The sequence below is a fragment of the Neodiprion pinetum genome, chromosome 4 (genome assembly GCF_021155775.2).
Source record: "Neodiprion pinetum isolate iyNeoPine1 chromosome 4, iyNeoPine1.2, whole genome shotgun sequence".
Taxonomy (NCBI): domain Eukaryota; kingdom Metazoa; phylum Arthropoda; class Insecta; order Hymenoptera; family Diprionidae; genus Neodiprion; species Neodiprion pinetum.
Window position 1 is genome coordinate 14822393 of NC_060235.2, and position 23186 is coordinate 14845578.

General features: G+C 40.2%; 1 protein-coding gene across 1 annotated transcript; it reads right to left on the minus strand.

Annotated features, from left to right (window-relative positions):
* Positions 1–21850: 21850 nt before the first annotated feature.
* On the minus strand, positions 21851–22354 carry LOC138190861 (uncharacterized). Its single transcript, XM_069135389.1, has one exon. It carries the CDS (start codon positions 22352–22354, stop codon positions 21851–21853), a length of 504 nt encoding a protein of 167 aa, XP_068991490.1.
* Between the last annotated feature and the right edge of the window lie 832 nt (positions 22355–23186).

A 23186-nucleotide genomic window follows, 5' to 3' on the forward strand; every position in this document is an offset into this window, starting at 1 on the left:
GTGAGAACAATCTGGGGCGAGTGTTTCCATACTTATGAACGGTAGTGTATGTATATTCATTTGAAGAAAAAAACGGCAATTTCTCAAATAATGAATTGCAAAATCTGAAAAAATTCACGCAGAGTACCTTTTAGTAGTACTTTGATTTAACCAATTATGGGTCGAAAAAAAAGTGGCCGAGTTGACGGAGAATCCTTCCTTTTCGGGTTAAATTCCGAAAATATCGATTTTTGGAAAAAAAAGGTGGGAACCGAAGTTGTTCAGAATTTGATTGTCAACAAGTTTGTTGGTATTCATTTATGCCATTAAGTTGAAAATAAACGAGATAATGGAAATATTTCGAATTTGTCGCTTTTTCAGGTTTAATTCCAAAAATCTTGATCCTGGAAGAAAAACTGTAACAACCAAACTTGTAGAGAATCAAAATTGATACAACTTTTGTTTTGACGGTTTTTCTGTAAAATCAAAACCGGCCGAGTTATTCAAGAAAAACCATTTTAACCTAAAAAAACCATTTTTCGAATATACGCATAAGCATGATTTGGTCGCCATTTTGAATTTACACTCCCAGTGACCCCCCCCGAGACAGCTGTGAAAAAAAAATTTTCGTACAAATTATTTACAAATTAACCGGGGAATTTCGATATCAATTCTGACGATGACGCAAGAAATTAAAAGGTTCATCGAAACAGAAATCCGAAAAAACTAAATTTCCATTTCTTTGAATAAAAAAAGGCGTTTTCCCGCAAAATTTCTTAGGAACTTTCGACTCCAATTTTGACAAGGATTCGCCCTGTCAAGTATTTGCTGTGAATTACGAATCACCCTGCATAGCAAGTGCAGATTTGGCAGGATTCTTGTAAATGATATGTATAATTGCATAACAGAAATTTGCAGTATAAAACACTTACCATTGCAACGAACAATTCGTTCGTCGGTGCGTCAAATTTAACCTTTTTTCGGTTCAGCCGTGCGACGTAACTCATCCATTGTTGCACTCGCAAGATTATTGTTGTTTGTAACAAATATCTGTATACACACTGGCCGAGTGAAAATTTGCACGTGATTAGAACTTGTGACACGGCAAATTACCAAAACACTCGCGTTTGCTTCGTTCGCCGCGAAAAGTGAATGTGGACGGTTCACGAGGAAACGCAGAAGTGACGGCCGCGCGGATAGTGGGGACAGTGGGGTGTGAGGGATAGTACTCGGAATCCGAAGAAGTTGATTCCTTCGAGAGTTCCAAATTTCTGTGAAATCTTATAGGATTGTGCCGGATTTGATGTACAACAGTAACACATACCCTGACTTTTCGTAGGTCGTATACGATGCAGAAACCAACCCAAAACTCGCTAGCGTATCCGTAGCGTATACCATCTACGAGAAGTCACGGTATGTAGTTTTATAACGATTTCCACCTAATGAGTAACTTTCAGGTAGTTCGTCCAATGTAACAAAAAATTTTGGTAGCATCATTCAGAACTAGGCGTAATTGACAAATGAAACGAAGCAAATAAAGTATGAAATCCTTATTTGTTGAGAATTGAAAACAGAAAAAATTGGCAAGCAAATTCTTCATCAGAATTTTAACAAGGATCGGCCCTGTGAAATATTTGCCACGAATCTTGAACCGTTGTATGCAGTAATTGTATGTATGTACAATGACATAGATTTTTTGCGGGATGTATTTCTAGTATTGTTAAACACATCCGGTTCAGAAACAATTTCGCGTATGTATTAGGGTAATCTTTAAAACAGGCTCGGACGATTATAAACCGCCCCCCCCCCCCTCCATATTTGCTATAAATAAATAAATATTGGTCTGTTCAAGAGCACAATTTTTTATCTCAACCCTAAACACTCACGCCTATACTTGCGTGTTTCCTGCAATTTCGGTATTTATTTTACTGCCGCATCTGATCTTTCGGTCAATAATCTGTAAGTATGACAATTTTGCGGACATTGATGCTACTATTAGATGAGGATATCCGGAGCGTATATGGGGCATTCTATGTCAATTATTTGCCATTTATATCTGCCTTTTCGACGAACAGGAATCAAAGGATAGGTATTTTCGTTTTTGTTAATGATTTTCTATCAAATCGATGAAAAAAGGTAGATTTAAGTGGTGCGTACTCGATGTAGAATGCCCCAAAACCCTTCAATAAAATGAAAAAGAATAATTTTCTTTGCGGAACTACGACTCAAAACGAGAAAATAAACAGTATGTTATTTTAATATCGGGTTTTGGAAAAGCCATGAGCATTTAAAAAAAAATTATGCGATATTTTGATAAATTTATGGTGTTTGGATGGGTTGAGACAAACATCTAAAATATTTCAGAAAGACTGCTTTTGGCAGGTACAAGAAAGTGTAAAATTTTCAATAGAATAAAAATTGGTCGAGGTCACGGGTTGGTCGGTTTCGCATGGAATGCCCCGTTCACGTATAGTCGGGCTACGTGCGATTACGAATAGTTACCGCGATTGTGAACTGATGTTACCATTTCCCAACGATGCCTTATAATATGCACGAATTTCTAAATCTAACGGTTATTCTGAGTGAGTTGTACATTTTTTCGTATCCACCTAAAAGCCTATGCTCTCGTCGGCACTGCAGATTGTTGCTTTAGCAGAAACATAGGACGTGTGCGTATTACCATGTCATTTTACCATCTGGTACCGCTTCGGTCGACTACAGCGCTTCTGGAGGTTCAACGTTGAACTAAATTACAGACTTCTCGTGCATCAGAACGGGCGCCTGTCACCTGAAAATCGCCCGCACAAATCGTGCCATATTTACAGAAAACTGACTGGTGCTATAGGTTTTCCCGGATTACGTGTGTGTTTTTGTACGTCGGTATCTCCCTGGCAAAAGTGAAAGAAATTCTGATATCGTACAAACGGTGAATATTCAACAAGTCGCTAGCCCGATCGGCCATGTTTGACGCGACGTGATTTTATCGAGTTCATCATTATTTTTATTAGACGTGATCAATGATCTGCGATAGTAGTGACTGAGATACAGACGTACAACTTTATTCAAGCTATCTTTTAAAAATTTTCCCAGTCAGATTCATATCCCCGTTTTATCAGGATTTGTGCGGGCGATTTCCCCGCTTCTGACGTTACGAAATATATATAGGACATGCCAGGTCAGCGGCACTTTAAGGTAACCTACTTTAGTGTCTGGGTTCGCAACTATTAGTGGGATGGCTTTCACGGTACGGGCCTGTATTGTAATTACGCGCGTTTTTTCGTGTGCGGACGAGGGTTCCTCGAATTTACTAAAGTGGATTGGCAATGAGGATCCAAGCATCACCGAGTTTGAGTTGAAAGAAATAGTTGCTTTCTCTTTTCGTGAGAAGGGCTGGCCTAAGATGCCGTCGTGCGAAATCGGGAACGAGTCAGGGACCAAGTGAAAGGTGTGGGATTTATTATTAAAACGTATTTCCGTTTCTTAGATAGTTTGCGTCTTTTTGTCTGTTATACCAGTCAGCGTCAAACGTTCGTCGGTTGTTCGTCGTACGAGGGGCCTAACGAAACTTTCTTTGACCAAGTTGACGTCTGCACCGGTGTCAATAATAAATGTAGATATTTTTATTAGCTCGGGGGTGTCGATCGAAATTAGTAGAGGGTCAGCTGAAGCTGTTATGAGGATATGACTTGAAGATCGGAACGCTAGTTCTTTGCATTGCCCGCGGGCGCGTTCTCCCCGCGGGCGATGTTCCCGTTTAAATGTTTATTTGAGCCTGCATTGCCTTGGTTATTACGCGGAAAGGATCTACATCGGTCTACTGTGTGGCCTCTGCGATAACAATTGTCGCAGTGTAGTTTTTGGTTTATGTTGCATTCATTGTGGAAGTGGCCCATTCTGCGACATTTGGTACAATATCTTTTACTTTGCAGACAGTGACATTCCGTGATGGAGTGACCCTGGTGGTTGCAAAATTGACAACTGCTGGGCAGAGCATTAACGTGGCCAGCAGAGCTGGTGTTCGGATGGAGCGCTTGGGCGTAGGTTCCGGGTTCGGTACGAGGCGCTGGTTGATAAACGTAACCACGTGTGGGCAATGACATCAGGGGGGGGATAGAGGAGGCCGCGGTGGGCACCTGAAACGGTGAAGCAGAATGGGGGGGTAACGGCAGACACATGGGTATAGAGGGGGTAAAATAATGTGCAGAGAATTGCATCTGACGGTTAATTAGCTCGGCTTCTTCACCTTCGGCGATGCTGACGGCAGTTTCGAAGGTTGGTAATGGTCTGATAGTAGCGATTCTCCACTCCAATTCTGGCCGAAGCCCTCTAATAAACGATCTAGAGGTATCCTTCTTCAGATCGTTCAGTAGAAGCGTTGCCAAGTCTGGTGGGTGTTTGGCTATGATCGCTGTGCTTATTTCTTTTGATATTGCTCTTATTCTGTACGAGTAATCTATGATGCGCTCATATGGTTGTTGTGTAATTCTATCTAATTGAGCGGATAACTGGCGTATGGGGATATCCGGGCGTTATGCTCGGCTAAGGGCAGTTATGAGGTCCTCAACGTCATTACAGTTAATGCCTATTAAATATTGAGAAGCGGGGCCTGTAACCTTTGATTGCGCAAATTTGGCCAAAGTCATATTATCCGAAGCTTTTATAAGAGTCTCTACGTGACGTAATTGTTCTGCAAATGAGTCATAGGGCATGTTGTGGCCGTCGAAAGGGGGGATTGTCGGCAAGACATCTTATACTGACCAAAAATTTGAACCGGTTTCGTTAGTTGGTGCCATGTTGATTTAAGCAGGGTATTGCAAGTACAGGAATAAAAATATCAACTCAATACTAAGACTTAGAATAGACTTACAGGGCGAAGGTGAACGCAAAAACAGAGTACAGCATGGTTCTAGTCAGCTGGACGCAGGTGAAACTTGAAGAGGCGATACACGTCATGCGTCGGCACGAGGAGGGTATAGATGAGGTACTCCGTGGCGTGTTGATAAATAAGGGTGGTAATCCAGGTCTTAGGGCGATGTCACTTTCGGGTCCAGGTTTTCGTCTTAACAGGGTTGCAGGAGTCCGAATGAGCGGGAAGGGTCCATTCAATATTTGTCGGTTCGAAGGGTGATGTGTTCAGATGCGGTGTGCGGCTCAACTTGGCTATCGCACTGAATTTCCACTCGCTACACAGTTATTCGACGTCGTACGTATCGATGAATTTCAATAGTACCAAAATGTGACGGAGTCATCGAAATTAGGGACTGTTTGCAGAGCCTGTGTCCGTGGCGAGTTGAATATGTTCTGCATGCCTGTCACAGTACTTTGTGGGCCGTAGTTCGTTCGTAACACGGCTATCACTGATTGATACGGCGTTAGAAATTTTGAGCACTGAACACTTTCGTAGAAAACATGCAGCACTGCACTGACGGGTAGGTCGACGGACAAAACCGCTGCCACCAAAATGTTACGGGGTAGATTGCGTAGGCTCCGATGAGCGGTAATCGGAGCTTACTCCACGCCCAGCCAAGGTGTTATTTGGCTATTGTAGGGTCCGTTCACGTCGACTATGCACTCGCGTGCTACTACTCCCAATGCAGGAAGGGAATGGAATAGAAAGGGATCGGTATTAAGGGAAGGTAAACGATTCAAAGTATATGATTGTTTATTAGTGGTCAATGCAACGGAGTCGGTCAAGGGAAAAAGGGTATGGTCTCGGTTTAGAGGGATAAGTGTCTTGCTTGAGTGCTGGGATGGATCTGCCTGGTTTTGCGGGATGTAGCAGGCAAGCTCGCCGCGAGTTACAGGAGAACCTGCTGACTCGCGAACGATAAGGGTAGACTACAGAGCGTAAGGTAACTAAGAGCGTGGGAAAGGAATATGAAGTCTGGAGGACGTAACAACAGGTAGAAAAAGTTTCCAGAAAACGAAGAAAAATTTTCGAAAATGAAAAAAAGTTTACCAAAAAATAAAATGAGCATTAATCGTATCGAAAAATTATAGATGATTATGACTATGAGTATTATCATTGTCATTATTATTATTGTTACTATTGCTATTACTATTACTATTACTAATACTGTCACTGTCACTGTCACTGTCACTGTCACTGTCACTGTCACTATCACTATCACTATCACTACCACTATTACTATTACCGTCACCGTTAACCTTATCATGACCGTTACCATGACTATTATTATTATTATTGTTTTTTTTTTTTTTTCTCCGTGCAGTTGCGGAATCCAAGTTACGGATTCACGCCAGTCATACGGGCTAGCGCGGATGTGGGATTCCAGAATGGCCCACGCACTAAACCGCCACCTCCTGTGCAACGCCCCCAGCCAGGGACTATGGTGATATTACTTCCAGCTGGGGGCTCTGTCGGTGTGAGTCTTATCAGTCTGTCGGTCCGTCCGTCAAGTGCAGGCCGTCCGTCAGTTACGTTACGTCAGGCAGCCGTCCGCGTTCTCACGTCGTAGGATTGTCTCCATATAGGTGGCAACTATGGAGCATCATCCTGACAATGTTGTCGGGAGTGATGCCTCCCACGACCGTCTCCAGTCTCTGTCTCAGTTCTGTCCAGCGGTCACATTCGAAGAACGTGTGGTCCGCGTCGTCTCGTTCGTGTCCTCAGTACGTACAGTTGGGCGTCCGTACTCGGTCTAAGTTGTATAAGTACCGTCTGAAATAACCGTGGCCCGTCAGGAGCTGGGTGACGTGAAAATTCACATCCCCAAACCCATTCTGGATCCACGGTCTCAGGTCCTTAATGAGTCGTCTCGTCCAATTTCCTGTCGTTTCTTCCGTCCACCGTTCTTGCCACGTCTGTATCGTCGCGACTCTTTCCGTCGTTGCCGCGTCCCGACGGGTCACGTCCGCGTCTCTTCCGTAGACCCTCTTGCGCTCGAACGCGAGAAGGTCTATGGGAATCACGCCCGCCACCACCAGAACGGCCTGTGCTGAGACCGTCCGATAGGAACAAGCGATCCTCAACGCGCTTCGTCTCTGTATCGTCGTCATTGCGTGACAGTACTTCTCAGTCTTCAGGGAATCTGCCCAGATCTCAGCACCGTAGAGGAGGATCGAGTTCACCGTCTACATCAAAAGTCTCCTTTTCCCCGGTCTCGGCCCGTTTGTGTTTGCCATCAGGCGGCTTAGGAATGCTATCCTTTCAGCCGCCTTCTGAGCAGTTCGTTGTATGTGAGGCCAGAAGGTCATCTTCGTATCCAGGGTCACCCCCAGGTACTTGACTTCCCCTCTGGTCTCGATCTCGTCCGTCCCGACCGTCATGCGTAATGTGGTCGGTATTCGTCTTCTGGTGAGAAGCACCAGCTCTGTCTTTTCCGTCGCGAGTTGCAGTCCGTGGTCAGTCATCCACCATCCGACTCGTCTCATTGTCTGATTCAATGCGTATTGTGCCAGATCTGGAGTGCGCTCGACTATCACTGCTGCCACGTCGTCAGCGTAAGCGACTAGGCGAACGCCGAGTGGGAGCTCCAGTCGGAGCAGGCTGTCATAGATCCCGTTCTAGAATTCAGGTCCTAGTATGGAACCTTGAGCGACCCCTGCGGTGATCTGTCGCGTCACTTGGCCTTCGGTCGTTTCGTACGTCAGCCGTCTGTTCCGAAGGTAGTCTTCAACAACCCGGAGCAAGTAAGGCGGGACCCCGAAGTTGCCTCTCAGCGACCCTAGGATATCCACCCACCTGGCCGAGTTGAAGGCGTTCTTAACGTCAAGTGTCACCATGATATAGGTTGTGGAAGTAAAATGAAAAATGTACACAGGATATTCATTTATTTTTACTGCAGTTTATTTAATTAAGACCCGGATCCTTACTAATATTATTTTAAGTACAAATGCTGGCTATCCAGCAAACGCTGCGTTCAGAGCTAAAGCCCGCTGCACACGGCGCTTGTTTTGCTGATAGATCGCATGCGGGGTACTAGGATGGCTGCTCTGCTGGGAGCGCTGCTAGAAAGTGGCGCCTCTGATGGCTCTGAAGCGTGGTCGCGTGCTGGTTTTCGGTGATAGAACGTGTGCTATTTTTCGTGATGGTTTTCTTGCGCGTAGCAAAATACTATTTTTAAAAACCTGATGAAAAAACGACGAACGAGAAATTTTTATTTTCCACGTGTTCCTTTTCAAAATTCAAAAGTCGAAAAAAATACCCTATCGTTCCTCTATCTCTGTGGGAAAGTGAAACATTTTTTGACGAAAACGATAAACAAGAGAAAATTTTATTTTTTCCGTTCAAGTCAAATTTTCAGAATCTGTCGAATCGAAAAAAACACCCTATCGTGCCTTTATCTCCGTAGAAAAGCAAAAAAAACTTTTAAGAAGCCTGAAGGGAATGATAAAAGAGAGAAATTTCCATTTTTCATGTGTTCCTTAAATTTTCAATTTTCAAAAATCGACAAACAAACCAGAAAAAAATGATGAACGAAGGAAATTTTTGTTTTCCACGTTTTCCTTAAATTTTCAAAATTCAAAAATCGAAAAAAAACAATCATGACAATTTCTTCGATGTAAAATCTTGTTCGATCGAGGGGGAATAAATTCTGGTTAGAAAGTGACAGAAAAAGAGTACACCAACCTGTTTTGACATCACCGACAACCAAAAAATCTTGATTTTCATTTTCTTTTATAAAAATTCCATTCCATAAGTCTCCTGTTTGTTTTTTCATTTCGTTATTTATGTTTAATATTTCACGTCATTCTTTATGTATAATTGTAAGCATTAAAAATTACTCCAATTGCTAAAATTAAGGTCAACGCGAAGCGGCAAGATCGATGAAGGAACAAAAATTAACTACAGTTCACAGTTCTCAGGAACTATGGATTTTTCTCGGTCGAAATTTTCTTTCTGACACCAGCTTCGATAATCGTTGAGAAAAAGTCGTAAAAAAATATAATCGTTCCCTTCGTCGCTTGCACTTCGAACGACACTCTGGCCATTCACTCTCTCCGGAATTTCTCGAAATTTCCCAGAAGTCCTCGGCGAATATCCAAAAACTCGAGAATCTGTGTAATTTTGGAGGGATTCTTTTTTCAATTGTCGATGCTGCTTAGTCAAAGAGATATTTTCAAAAGTCTTTCGTACACAAACAAAATTCAAATAATATAAAACCAGTAATGGCATTTATTTATTTCTGTATAAACATTGTACAAATACTGTCGAATACAAATACAAGCCGCGGCCGCATTGCTAGTAAATAAATTAATAAATGAATAAATACTATGAACTTGCTCGTAGAGCAATGACTAATAGTTACCTCGTTCAATAGCGGTATATTGAAATGGCACTATGCCTGTAGTATTAAAGTATGCACAAAATTTATCTCGTATCTCTAGAGCTTCGTTACTGCTTCGGTTATTTCTCAGATATAGGGAGGCATTCTGCCCTTCGGATAATTGTACTACATTACAATTACTATTAACGCGGGTTGAGATTCTGTAATTATGCGGTACGTACCATTGACTGGAATCATTGTTAGATTTATTGATTAAATAATTATGTAAAAGCACACACGCGTAAGTTATTCTCTCTACTTTTTGAACGGAGAGAGATATCGTAGAAAGTAAAACGCGCCATCTGTTTGCCAGTATGCCAAAAGCGTTTTCAACAGTTCTGCGAGCACGGCTCAATCTGTAGTTGAATATTCTTTTGTCAAGCGTCAAGTTTCTATCCGGATACGGCTTTAACAAATTAGGTTTCAAGGCAAATGCGTCGTCACCGACAATCACGTATGGTAATTTGTAACAAAAGCCTGGAATTTCACATGGAGCAGGTAAGTTCAACGTTTCATCGTTGATCTTAGTCCATTATGGGCTCTCACGCAAAACAGCAGAATCGTGCATACGTCTATTTCTTCCGACGTCAACGAACAAAAATCTGTATTCAGCATCGACAAGACCCAGAAGCACAATGCTGTCTTTTCCCTTATAATTACGGTAAATCGATCCGTCACTTCGAGGGGGACGAAAATTGATGTGTTTCCCATCCAGCGCACCGATGCAATGAGGAAAATTCCATAAAGTATCGAATTTGTGAGCGATAACCTGCCATTCCTCCGGCGATGATGGGAAATTCCATACTTTTGAGTCGAGTACTTCTACTATTGCTCTTAAAGTTTCGTCAATCACTTTTGAAATTGTGTTCGCGGCTATGCGAGTGGAGTAGCTCAAATCTTGAAAGGTATTGCCCGTTGCTAAATATCGAAGAGTCACAGTGAGTCTGTCCCTCGGTGATATAGCTTGACGCATAACGGTATCCTGTTTTTTTATGGCCGGAGTCAGAAGTGTCAACAACTCATTCCAGTCATCTTCCATCATTCAAGTATAATTGGTGAAACTGGCTGGATCTTCAGGGCTAAACAAAAATTTAGTATAAATATGCATTGAAAAGTCAAGTATAAAATTGAAAATCCAAAAAAGTAATAATAAATAAAATGAAAATCATATGGTTACATACCCGAGCTCACGAAATACCATATTTAGAACATTCTGTCCTCTATCACGCCGTAACAGCCATTCGCGACTCCACAATTTACGTTTTTGTTGTTTCAGTAGATGTCTACGTTTAAAAGCAGTTGCTACAGCTGACACGATAATTGCTTTCCTACGTCGAATTATTTCAACCGCAATAGTTTGTTGCACTCGAGCGTCCATGGTACTGTTGAGGTTAGAAATGCTGGGACTACGTATTCGCCTATACTTTCTCTCTAGGCTCCCTGCACGCCAGCACGCCTAGCGACAAGCATCGTGTACAGCCAACCCAACGAGGGCGCCATCGTTGCACCCAGCGCCACAGCCAACTTGGAACCCAGCGGTAAAATCTAGCAAGCAATCCAGCAGCAAAACGAGCGTCGTGTGCGGGGGGCTTAAGACAGCGCTCTCACGTTAGGCAGTTGCGTACTGACCCCAGGCCAGTACACACCCAATAAGAACACGATTGTTGATTAAACGTAGAAAAATTCACACAACCAAACGCTTACAACGGATCAGACCCAACCGTTTAATAAATCGAAAAATGTCCGCCTGGTAGACGATAATTTTTACCAATGTCCAGAATGTTTTAAATACGTGGAAAATAGTCGTTGAATTCGCATATACTCACCACGAGGGAATAAACGAGTACAATATACGGATATTCGTGACATCCATGTATTCGTATATAAGACGCCGTAGAAATACGTTTAAAATATCACAGATGAATTCGTTGAAGATACTGAAAAATGTCCGCTTGATAGACGATAATTTTTACGTTTTCCCAGAATGTTTTATATGTGTGTAAAATAATCGTTGAATTCGCGTATACTCACCACGAGGGAATAAACGAGTACAATATACGGATATTCGTGACATCCATGTATTCGTATGTAAGACGCAAAAGAAAAACGTTTGAAATTTGACATATGCGTCGACGGTGAAATTTTGCCACATCTATACGTTTAAAATATCACAGATGAATTCGTTGAATAAACTGAAAAATTTCCGCTCGGCATACGTGAAACTAAACGTATTATCAACACGTGTCATATACGCGGTGTATGGTCGTACAAATTATGACCATTTACTTCAAGGAATATACGATTGGAGTACATTTACATAGAGTATTTATTTCGTGTACATATTCGTTTACTAGATGTCGTGGAGATGCCCCACGTTGGAAAAACTCTAAGGTTGAACCGTTGAATGGATCGAAAAGTATCGGCGAAATATGCTGCAATAACAACGTTTTCCCCGAATGTTTTAAATACGATGCGGATATTTGTAGAATTCACATACATTCATCAGAAGATTGGTAATATATACAGATATGATGTTATTTATACATAGTTATAATCGTATATAAGACGCAGGGAAAACGTATTTAAAATTTGAAGTATAATTCGGTGAAAAATTCCGCGTATCTATACGTTTAAAATATTAGGTTAGAATAATCGAAACTTGGGTGATCTGAGTAAGGTAAGTATTATGTATTGATCTTTTAAAACGATGAATTACAGATATAACAGGACTAGGTGATTCGTAACAATGCATCATATCTTAAATGCTGAAAAGAGTACAAAATATCATACTATAATATATTATACTGTATCGGAAAGTTGTATTTTTTTTTCTTAATTCAAAGAGCAAAGATTGTTTGAAATGACGAAAAAGAAATGTTGTCGAAGTTTGAGCTCTTAATATTAATATTTGAAGGTGCATCATTGTGATTTTCCATTTCCCACTTGAATAACATGGGAAATTTTTTTTTTTAAGCTTAGAATTTTATAACTTGTCAATGCATTAGCGTTCTGATAAGTCCAGAACAGAATTTTGAATGAAATTGAATGCTCTACAAAGAAAGACCCTTATTATTTTATGATAAATCTACTCTTTCAAAAAGTGATTTACCATCATAAATACCTTAGACACCTTAAATAACTTTTGAAAGAGAAGATTCATCATAAAATGACTACGTTTTTGTAGAGCGTTTGATTCACTTCAAAAATACGTTATGTCTCATCAGTACACCAAAGCCTTGACGAGTTATAAGATTCCAAAGTTCAAAAAAAAAAATTTCATGTTATGTAAATGGGAAATACAAAATCGCGACGATGCACCTCTAAATATTAATATTGAGTGCTTAAACTTAGACAGCATTCTTTTTTCGTCATTCGGAACAACATTTGCCATATATATACACATGTACACACTATATTTCTCTGATATACTAAAATAAAATACTATATACTATATAACATATATAGATTGTGAAACAAAAAAAGAGATGCATTTTACATTTCGAGTACGTGAACATTTAAGAAAAAGATTTTCAAAAGTAACAAAAATAATATAACACAAGAAGTTGACTATTCATATATCACATTCATGTTTGCACCGATTAGATTAATAATACATAGAACGCGTTGGTTCACCGACTTACGATTTTGCGAATCATGAAGTTGAGTGAGTTGTTGCAAAACCCTAATATATTATACAGGGTGTCCCTAAATTGAGGGACACGGACCAGCCAGCGTGATACCTGACTGAAATGCAACCGAGAATTTCTTTACCGGAAGCTCGTCCGACGCATAGTTTTTGAATTAAAAGCGATAGCGTTAGGCCAATCAGAGTGCACCATTTCATCTGGATTTGCCGCCACGGAAATTGCTGTTTTGTTCGTCTGGTTGAATTATTATTATTCGGTTACAAAGTAAATATCGGCACCTCCCCTCACTCGCTGTTGTACCCCTTCTCGAGCGCTGACCTCGGTATTGTTGCCGCGGCACACGCTGCCGGCCGCACACCCACGGACGCACACTCGTGTGTATGAAAATAAGCGAATGCCCAGCTACACAATACTACGAAACACACATCTACGAGTGAAAATAAAAATAAATTTCCAAATAAATCAGCGGATTTAAGATTTAATGTTATAAAACACTTCCAATCATCGATGTATGCATAAAACTAGAGATTTTAGATGATTGATATGCCGTTAGGGTTCATAATTAGTCATTCCATCAATCTGAATTATGCTTTCCGAACATTTTTTGTGTCTTTGCAACATAACTTTTCCACTAGTTTGAAATTCATCATTGACATCCGATTTTTCAATAATGCGAGGGAAGAAAAACTCGCTGAATTGACGTGTCAATAGGTTTGTAAATCAATTACAATTCATCTGAGTTAACACAAAATAACTGAATAAATGAAAATTCACTGAATCACTAAAAATGATAACCGAAATCATGAGAATAATTTGAGATATAACTGAATTAGGAAGAGTTGTAATAAGTCAAGTTACTTTGAATAACTTTAGATTCGTGCCAAAATTTTATGTTTAGAGAGAAAAATAATTAAATTCAAATAAAAAAGTAATTTTAAATCAGGAAGAAGAAAATTTCCAAATATCTGAATTCAAATGAAGCAATTTGAATTTAATAAATCTATCCGAATTTGAGGAAAAATAATAATCATTATTTGGAATAGAAAAATGAAGTCCAATTACATGAATAAATTCAATCAATTCAACTCAAAAAAATATGGTGTCATTCAAATTCCCAGTTATTTCCTCGTCGATTTAATATGGGTCTGGAGTGGCAAGTAACGTTGAAATTGTTGAGATCAATGCCAGTGATGGCCACTTATCTGAGAATAATCGATGTATCGATTAATCGATTTCAACAAAATAATCGGACACGGCTCGATTAAATTGTAAAAATTAATCAATTTGGTAAATTTCTGCGTGTAGTCTTAATATCAGAAGAGATATTTCGATAATTCATAGTCTTATTCAAAATATTTTTAAGTTTGATAAATTTTGAGTAATTGATACTTAAGTGGGCCGACCGTGTATCAGTGTGCCAATCTAACTTGCGCTCGAAATTTGCCCGCAAATAATTACAAGCGCTTACCACTTCGTAACCACCCGAGGAATTCCCCGACTCCCGTGGCAGCCACGGCACGCGATTTCTCTATTTTCTTTGTTCTGGCTCACTAATTTTTATTCACCCACCACGCGACGTCACCAGGACTCAAGTGACGAGTCCTGCAAATCGGAGCCGCAATTCGAACACGCCCCGAACATAGGCGCTATCCATAGTCAAAATTTCCCCGATCTAATTGGGGTTCTCGTTACGCAATTCTTACAATCTAGCGTATCGCTATCGTTGAATTCCGCTGTCGCGGGGTGTTGATTGGCTGGCCAGTCTCTGGTACCCCGTAGCTTGGCAGTGGCGTGGTGACGACTTCGCGAGGGTACCTGTCGTCAGTTGGGTGACGGAGGGGGGGGGGGGGGGCTACGGCTCGCCGGCCACCAACGGGAATCTCGTCCGCCTTGGATTCCCTCGCGGCAGAGCTCTCCGTTGACGCTCTCTCCGTAGCCTCGTGTGAGGCCCTCCTTTCGTCGCGATCCGCGGCGATTGCCATCCAGTAACGTCGTTCGAATTTGCTGCCGTTCCCCTGTCTGAGGCCGCATTTACTCGCCACCCCAAAAAAAATAAACAAAAATCCTGAAAAGTCTTATTCGCTAGACCGGCGATGGTCCCCTCTTAGAGTCTCGGATGCGTGACTGTTGTCCTGGCGCTCTTTTTCGAAATGAGCCGCGGTCTGCTCCGCGTGCTCCCTAAGTTTATGGTCCGTCTAGAGTTCGGGGAGCCGTGTGGAACGCGCAGTAAAAATGCCACGTTACAATATATATATATATATATATAAACCGTGAGTGAACCAAATTGACTCTTTCAAACAATAGCTTTCGATAGTAGAGTATCATTCGAAATTCACAAAGCTAAGTGCCTGACGTTCAACATCGTTCGGATTCATTAACCCTTCCGATTTCGAGGTGAGGCTCTGCTCCGGAATTTTACGGAAACTGACCTATACGACCGACGGCTCTCAATCTCGCCGAACTTCCCAACTAAAGATAAGTTAATTTGAGTAGTCTTCTTCAACATCATTCCAAATTTTGCATAACGTCGTATTCAACAGAAACGAGTAGCAAGCTTCACTAGCCACTGTCGAACGATCAATATTTTTTTCTGAGAATATCAATATAAACTTTCTCATAGAGTTCCATAGCAACATTGCGCAAGATAGAATTGGCGCCTAGCTGCAGATAGTAACCTTGGCTATTCAGAGACACTCTCCTGTCTTCAGCTCTGCCCCCAAACCATATTCTGCAGGTTCAAATCAGAGCTGAATAACGCATGTGATTCTACGGATCGACTGATCCGTAGCGTAGGATTGGATTATGAACATAAGTTAGATTAAATCTAGAAAGAGAGATACCATACAATAATAACCGACCAGAAGTAAAAATAATAGTCGTTCATGATTGATGTTTTTAACAAGCATTATTTTTAGTTATATATTATCCAAATATCATTAAGAGAACCCTACGTTTTGAAACAAGCGTAAACGGTTAAATTCAACTAGTTGTACAGCTTCTCTGTATTTGGATATGAATTCATCCGTCGACGTTATCTATGTTTATATTCAGCCATTTTTTGATTATACTGTTTTTGGTTTTCCTTCTATACCATTCGTTGATTTCATAATAATCATTTGAAGAATATACGTTATCTTCTACTGATCAAAATCATATTCAACCATTTATTTCAAACGATAAACTTTTCCATTTCATTATAAATTAGCCTCAACAATTTAAACAACTCTCACAGACCTGTATAGGACTGGCCGACAACGTATCCACATTACCGGCTCATCGCGAGGTGAGTCTTTCTTAGTTTTAATTTTTATTCGTTGTTGTCACGTGGGAGCATCTTTGATTATTCGTTAATCATTAACTACCACCGCTCAGTACACGCCCACCCCCACGTAACATCGGTAAAGGTGGAGCGCAAGGTTTTTACCGATGAGAGTAAAAAAGTAACACAAATGTAGATAATTTTATCAAAAACGTTGGTATCTGAGAGCGCAAAATAGATGATTTTTTCCGATGATCTACTTGATGGTAACATAGTGCGCAAAGCGGATGGCGGTCGAGAACGTAGGCTGCGGTGGGGGATAACCCCCCCCCCCACCACCACTCCACGCCCCACCCGTGAAGAAAGGTTGACTATCGGGCTGTGTCGGTGAAGACAAACTGGCACAAAAAGATTACAAAAGAAATGATACACATATCGAAAAACAATACTGTCAGCAGAAGAACTGACATCAAGAATTCAAGTCACCTTGAGGCAGACATTATATAATTTGCAAAGAGAATATGTATTGAAGGTCATATAAACAAATTGCCAGTATACGAACGGTCACGTAGATAAATGTGTGACATTCAAATATTGTTGTTATAATTAATATTTAAAGTGTCAAAATGACAGAAGGATAGTCACTTTCTTCTTCAACACCATGTAAGAAACATCGTAAATGCTAAGGAATCTCTGAAAATGTAAGTGAGGGATATTTTAATTGACTATGACAAATCGTTAAAAATATTTAATAGTGGCATTTTTGCACAAAAATGTAATTCAAAACTCTATATGTAAATTCTGTTATTTGATTAAATTCAAGAAACCTGATGATGGCAGGCGGGGTCCTGCCGAAACGTCGAAAAAAAGCATAATCCAGTGTGAATTGCATCTTTTGATCCTTGACCGTTCCACCCAACGAAAATTGAATCATACAATAAACGGTCACGAACATCAAACTTATTTTTAAACAAATTGTACGTATCAAATGCGTATATATTATCCTTTATAAAATTGACAATATGTACATCTATACTTTATGGAGTTCGTCAGTAGTAGTACAAGGACAGTTCAACTTACAGATTCCTGTTACCGACACTCACTAAAATCCTCCCCAGACTCAAACTCTTCTCCGCGATGACGTTACAGTCTGCCGTATCGACCTAAAGTCAAAAACGTGCAACCTTACCGATAATTTTGTCAGTCCATAGGCAAAATCGCACTGCTTTACCGACAATTCTTATCGGTCGAAGGTGAGAATCGTGCTGTCTTACCGACAATTTTACCGATCAAAGGTCAAAGTCTCTATCATGTGCTCGCCTGCCACGGTAAAGGGTGCAGCAGGGGGCGTAAACTTTATTACCGACCTGGATGGCGGTTACCCGTCCCGCATTCTTTCCCACGATAGGACTGCTGATGTGTAACATCGACCACCTTAAATACCTTTCTAACGGTGGGACTGCTGATGTGTGGCATCAACTACCCCACATTGTTCTCCCACGTTATTAAGCACGCGACATTCCAAAATTATTGGTTTTGAGAATTGTTTTTACCAACGTGGATGTCGCTGATGTGTAACATCAACCACCTCAAATTCTTTTCCCACGGTAGGATTGCTGATGTGTAACATTAACCACCCCACATTCTTTTTCCACGTTATCAACTACGCGACATTCCAAAATTGATGGTTCTAAGAATTGTTTATATCCACTTGAATGTCAATACGTTATCATCCATGTGACATTCTTTTTGGCTTTTAACTGTGATGCAAACTCTACGATAAATTTTGAACGGGTTCACTCAAGGCCAGAGTGCAAGATCGACCGATAGCTGCAGTAGTATACATTTAGAGATATGGATCTGTGGTGTTGGGTTACTATCGCTCTAGGAATGCAAAACATAACTCGGTTTGAGTACAACTCGGTCAAGGATAGAAAGCAAGGTTGAATTCTACATAAGCTTCTTATCAAAAAAAAAATTCTCTCTTCAGAGCTAAGGTCAAGGTGTAAAATTAATTTATGAATATTCTCTAAAAAACAGTTTTATTGAGTACAATTTTCAGGGTACAGTTGAAAATCACTTCACAACGATAGTACAGCGCACGCACACAAACATACGTACTGCTGCGCTATAAAAAGGAGGCTTATCACTGCAAATGATCATTCAGTATCAACTTGTCAAGTATACGTGAGGAAAAAGCTAAAGATGGAATCCACGAAGTGTTTGAGATTGATCGATATTATGGAATCGGCGTACTAAATCTTGGGCAAATCGTCATCATCAACAGCAGAAATTCAAAAATGGATAAAAGTCGGAAGTCAAAATATTCGGCTTCTCAACAAAATTTTGCGAAAGGCTTTATCGATTGGAAAAAAGACGCGAATTATCACAATGATCGGACTCCTGGAAGCGCTCGCGGAAAAATTCAACCGTCTTTAGGAAACGGGTGGAGGTACGCGGAAAGAAAAAAGAAGTGATCGAGTTTACTGGCAAGATTTGGAATCAGCTTTTGAGGGGAAAATTCGAACTGGATCCACAGTCAATTTGGAGCATAAAGATGTGGATAAATATTTAGAAGACGCAAAGGTACTAGCTGTGACAAGACTAAAAAACGCTTTGGAAAAAGACAGAAGCATGAAAGCCAACGTTATTCTGGCTTGTAAATTTGAAGTTAGATGAGATAATCACACGGTGGAAGATATCCAATTTTTTATTACGAGAAATGAAATCACCCTCCAGACAACGGATATCAACGAATGGTTCATAGAAAACGCGACAGAGCGTTTGTTGAAAAGGTGAAAGATATCCAGGAAAAGGATTCAGGCTGGTCGTTACTTGAAATTATAAATCTTGCCGTCAACATTAACAAGTATACTTAAGAAACTTAATGGACTTTCCATCAACGTTCACGGTATAGACCAAGGTGATCGGAAAAAAAGTAAAATAGTACCGATTCACCTGAGTCAGAATAAGTCTGATAAACCTGTAATTCATCTTTCGACGATAGAAACTGAAATCACTGACGATGACGATGATTTTGATAGAAAAAATTATGAAAAAAATAGAATCCCTCATTTTACTTGTATTTGAAATCTGTCTCAATTAACAAGTTCTCAAATTTCTATCCGTGATGGTCGTACTTGGTTATGTGATAGATGTTTGACTCACATTCAATCTGAAAGATGTTTAACGAAGCACAAAGTTTATTGCATGAGTTTGAACGAGACCAAAGTTGAATTACTCACAGAGGAGGAAAAAATACTGAAATTCAAAAATTTCAAACACCAAGAAACCGTTCCATTCTGCATTTACGCGGATCTTGGATGTTTGCTGCAACCTACTCATGTTCAAGTGTCAGAAAATAGAACAATTCACCCGAAACATGTTGCGGACAGCGTAGCATATTACCTCCATTGCGCCTTCGACGATTCCATTTTGACGTTCAAAATTAACCGTGGAGAGACTTGCATCCGATGGTTTGTGAATCAGTTGGAGATATTGGCACATTGGTTACAAGCATATTTTACGACTGTTGTATCCATAGAACCGCTCAATTGCAATCAGCTCAACGAATTCAATTGATCAACGGTGTGTTACATTTGGGAAAAACCGTCTACGCTCGAAGACGTCAAACATCGTGATCACAGTAATTTCACTGGAAAGTACCGTGGTACCGAGGCTATAATCTAAATTACCAGAACTTACATACTATCCCGGTGATATTCCATAATCTGTCAGGTTACGATTCGCATTTTCTGATTAAAGCATTGGTGACAACTTCTAAGGGTACTATTCAGCTTCTACCCGTTAATAAAGAAAAGTATATTTCGCTTGCAAAATTTGTTGAAGGCACGGACCTACAGTTCAGATTTATCGATTTGTATCGTTTTATGCCCAGCAGCCTCGAAAAATTGGCAACGTAATTGAATGATAACCCAAAGACAATAACACGTAAATTTTGCACTTGCTCCGACGAACTTGATTTATTAACCAGGAGAGGTGTTTTCCCGTATAAGTACATGAATGGTTGGTAGGAGCTTGAGGACGTTCAGTTACCCCCAAGGAAAAATTTTATTCAAAATTGAACAACCAAGATATTTCGGATGAAGATCACGGGCACGCTTACAAATTATGGCACGCTTTCAGAATTAAAACGTTAGGGGATTACTCAGACTTATATTTGCAAACTGACATTTTCTATTGGCAGACGTTTTTGAAAACTTTCGGCAGAGTTGTTGGGCAACGTATAACTTGGACCCGTTACATTATTAAACCACGCCCGGACTGTCGTTTGCTCTAATCAGTATGCGAAAGCGAATAATAGGTACATGGGATATGCTTTCAATCCAGAGCTAGCGGAGTCGTACCTTATGTACTTTAACGTCAACAACTTGTACGGTGCTGCCATGATCTTTGCTCTACCGTACAATTCCTTTGAATGGATCTCGAATTTCGAGCAATTTGATGTTTTTATCATCTCGGACGAAGCCGAGTTTGGCAAAATGTTAGAGGTAGACATGGAATATTCCGAGGAACTGTACGAAATGCACAAAGTTTGCCACTTTGCCCGGAGCACCGCATATCTCCGACCTCAACTAGCATGCAACCGAAATTGACGACCACGCTACTCTCCAAGCGAAACTACGTTATTCATCATCGCGTTTCAAAACAATGTTTAGAGTTGGGTTTAAAATTAGTTGAAATTCATCGAGTTCTCAAGTTCAGGCAAGCAGCGTAGCTTGAAAAATACATAGATTTAAATACGGATTTTAGAAAAAAATCAAACAATGAATTCGAGATAAATTTTCATAAATTATTGAATAACGCTGTTTTTGGTAAGACAATGGAGAACATTTAGAAATACAGAGATGTTAGATTGATTACGAAATGGGGTGGAAGGTATGATGCTAGAGCTACTATAGCCAAACCAAATTTTCACAGCTGTACACTCTTTAATGAAAATATGATAATAGTTGAAATGCGTGAAACGAGAGTCAAACTCAACAAACGAATGTATGCAGGCTTTGCCATTTTAGATCTTTCCAAATCCTTTGTTCACGACTTCCATTATAATTATGTTGAAACGAAATTTGGACATCAGGCAAAATTAATGTATACCGACACCGATGATTTAATATACCACTTTACCGTTCCCGATATTTACGAATACATGGAATAGGACTTGGACAAATTTGATACTTCCGATTATCCACCTGATAATGTCTACGGAATGCCTTTGGTTAACAAAAAAGTCCTCGGCTTGATGAGAGACGAATGTAACGGAAAAATGATGACAGAATTTATTGGCTTGAGGGCGAAATTGTATTCGTTTAAAGTGATGGGGAAGGATGAGGACAAAAAACGAGCTAAGGGTGTGAAAGGATCGCTATTAAAAATATTAATTTCAATGATTATTTAAAGTGTGGTTTAGAACACAAAAATTGAGTCGATAATCAGAGTCTGATACAGAGTCAGAAGCATCAGGTCTATACCATAGAATAGGAGAAGGTAGCACTAAGCTGGAACGACGAGAAGCGGATCGTATTTACAAACACGACCGATACGCTGCCGTAGGGCTACAAGACCTGCAGTTAGACTGCGCATTGGTGTGTATTGTATCTTTAAGGTGTAAAAACAGAGGCACATATTCAAAATATAATCTCGTTTATTCAATGTTACATATCAGAATCATTTATCCAACTGTTGTGTTTATTGTCAAAACCTAACCACTTAACGTATAATTTTTTTCCATGCTGCTTAAGCACCTTCTCCACGAGATAGATGTCTGGATGTTCAACCTTGAAAAGCTCTTGTTCGTAGAAACCACCAGCGACGGGTTGATCGTGATAGTCTTCGAGCTTGTACGTCACAGAATGAATATTTTCCACTTGGCTTATTGTGAATATCTCCGACGTCCAATTGGGAGTATAACCTTTCTCAAAGACGTTTTTGAATTTGCTGATTCGAAGTTTGTCACCAGTTTTGAACTTTGCCAGTGTGGTAGATTTTGCTTGAAGCTCTCCGTACGCCTGACGTAATACCAAGCTTTCGTTCTCAACGGTGACATCAGTTGGTTTCATTCTTATGGTTCGGTGTTTGGCGTCGTTGTAAGCCGAAACCAAATTAGATAAGATATCAAGCCACTTGTAGCTTCCTTGTTTACTGAACCGTTTCCACATTTTGCTTTTGAGCATGCGATTGAAGCGTTTGCAGATCGAAGCCTACAAATTACTGTATGTGGAGTAAAGTTAGATTCCATAGCGTGACATGAGAGATTCAAATTTCGAGTTGTGAAATTCCGTTCCTCTGTCGACGTGTAATGTTTTAGGTACCCGTCCTTGGACAAGCACAGATTTCTTTGTCTTCGTAACATCATCTCCAGACTTTCTCTTCATCGGTATAGCCCACGCGTACCTTGAAAAGATATTCTTACGTAAGAGGGCAAAATAAATGATCGGTAGAATTCCAAAAGACTAGGGCAGTTTATTTAGAACAAAAGTACAAGGAGACGTGTGTCGTTTAAAGACCGTTCATGGAATAATCCAGAACGATCCTCGTTGATTTCAAAAGACGATCGTTGTCCGGGAACATCACATCTTCATTTTGATTAATTAAATGAATATATGTATATTCGAAGGGGGAAACCGTAACAATATCAATAACTGTAAGCATGTACTTGTACACGAAGAGAAAAATCTGAGAAAAATTACCCAGCTCTTACTATGATCGTGATGTAAAAGACACCTAGTGTAGTTTTTACGGTGCTGCATCAGAAGAATGCGTCGTCACATTTTCAATTTTTTGCTGCAGAAATACATAGTTTCTAAGCAAGGCAGTAATTTTTTTCATGAAAACCTACAATTTTTGTAACATGCATCAATAAAAAATGCATTAGGTGTCTTTTACATCATGATTATAGATAGCAGGGTGATTTTTCTTAAATTTTTCTCTCCGTGTAGCCTTTGTTTTGTCCTGCGTATGACATCATATCAACAAGATCCGCCTGCCAGG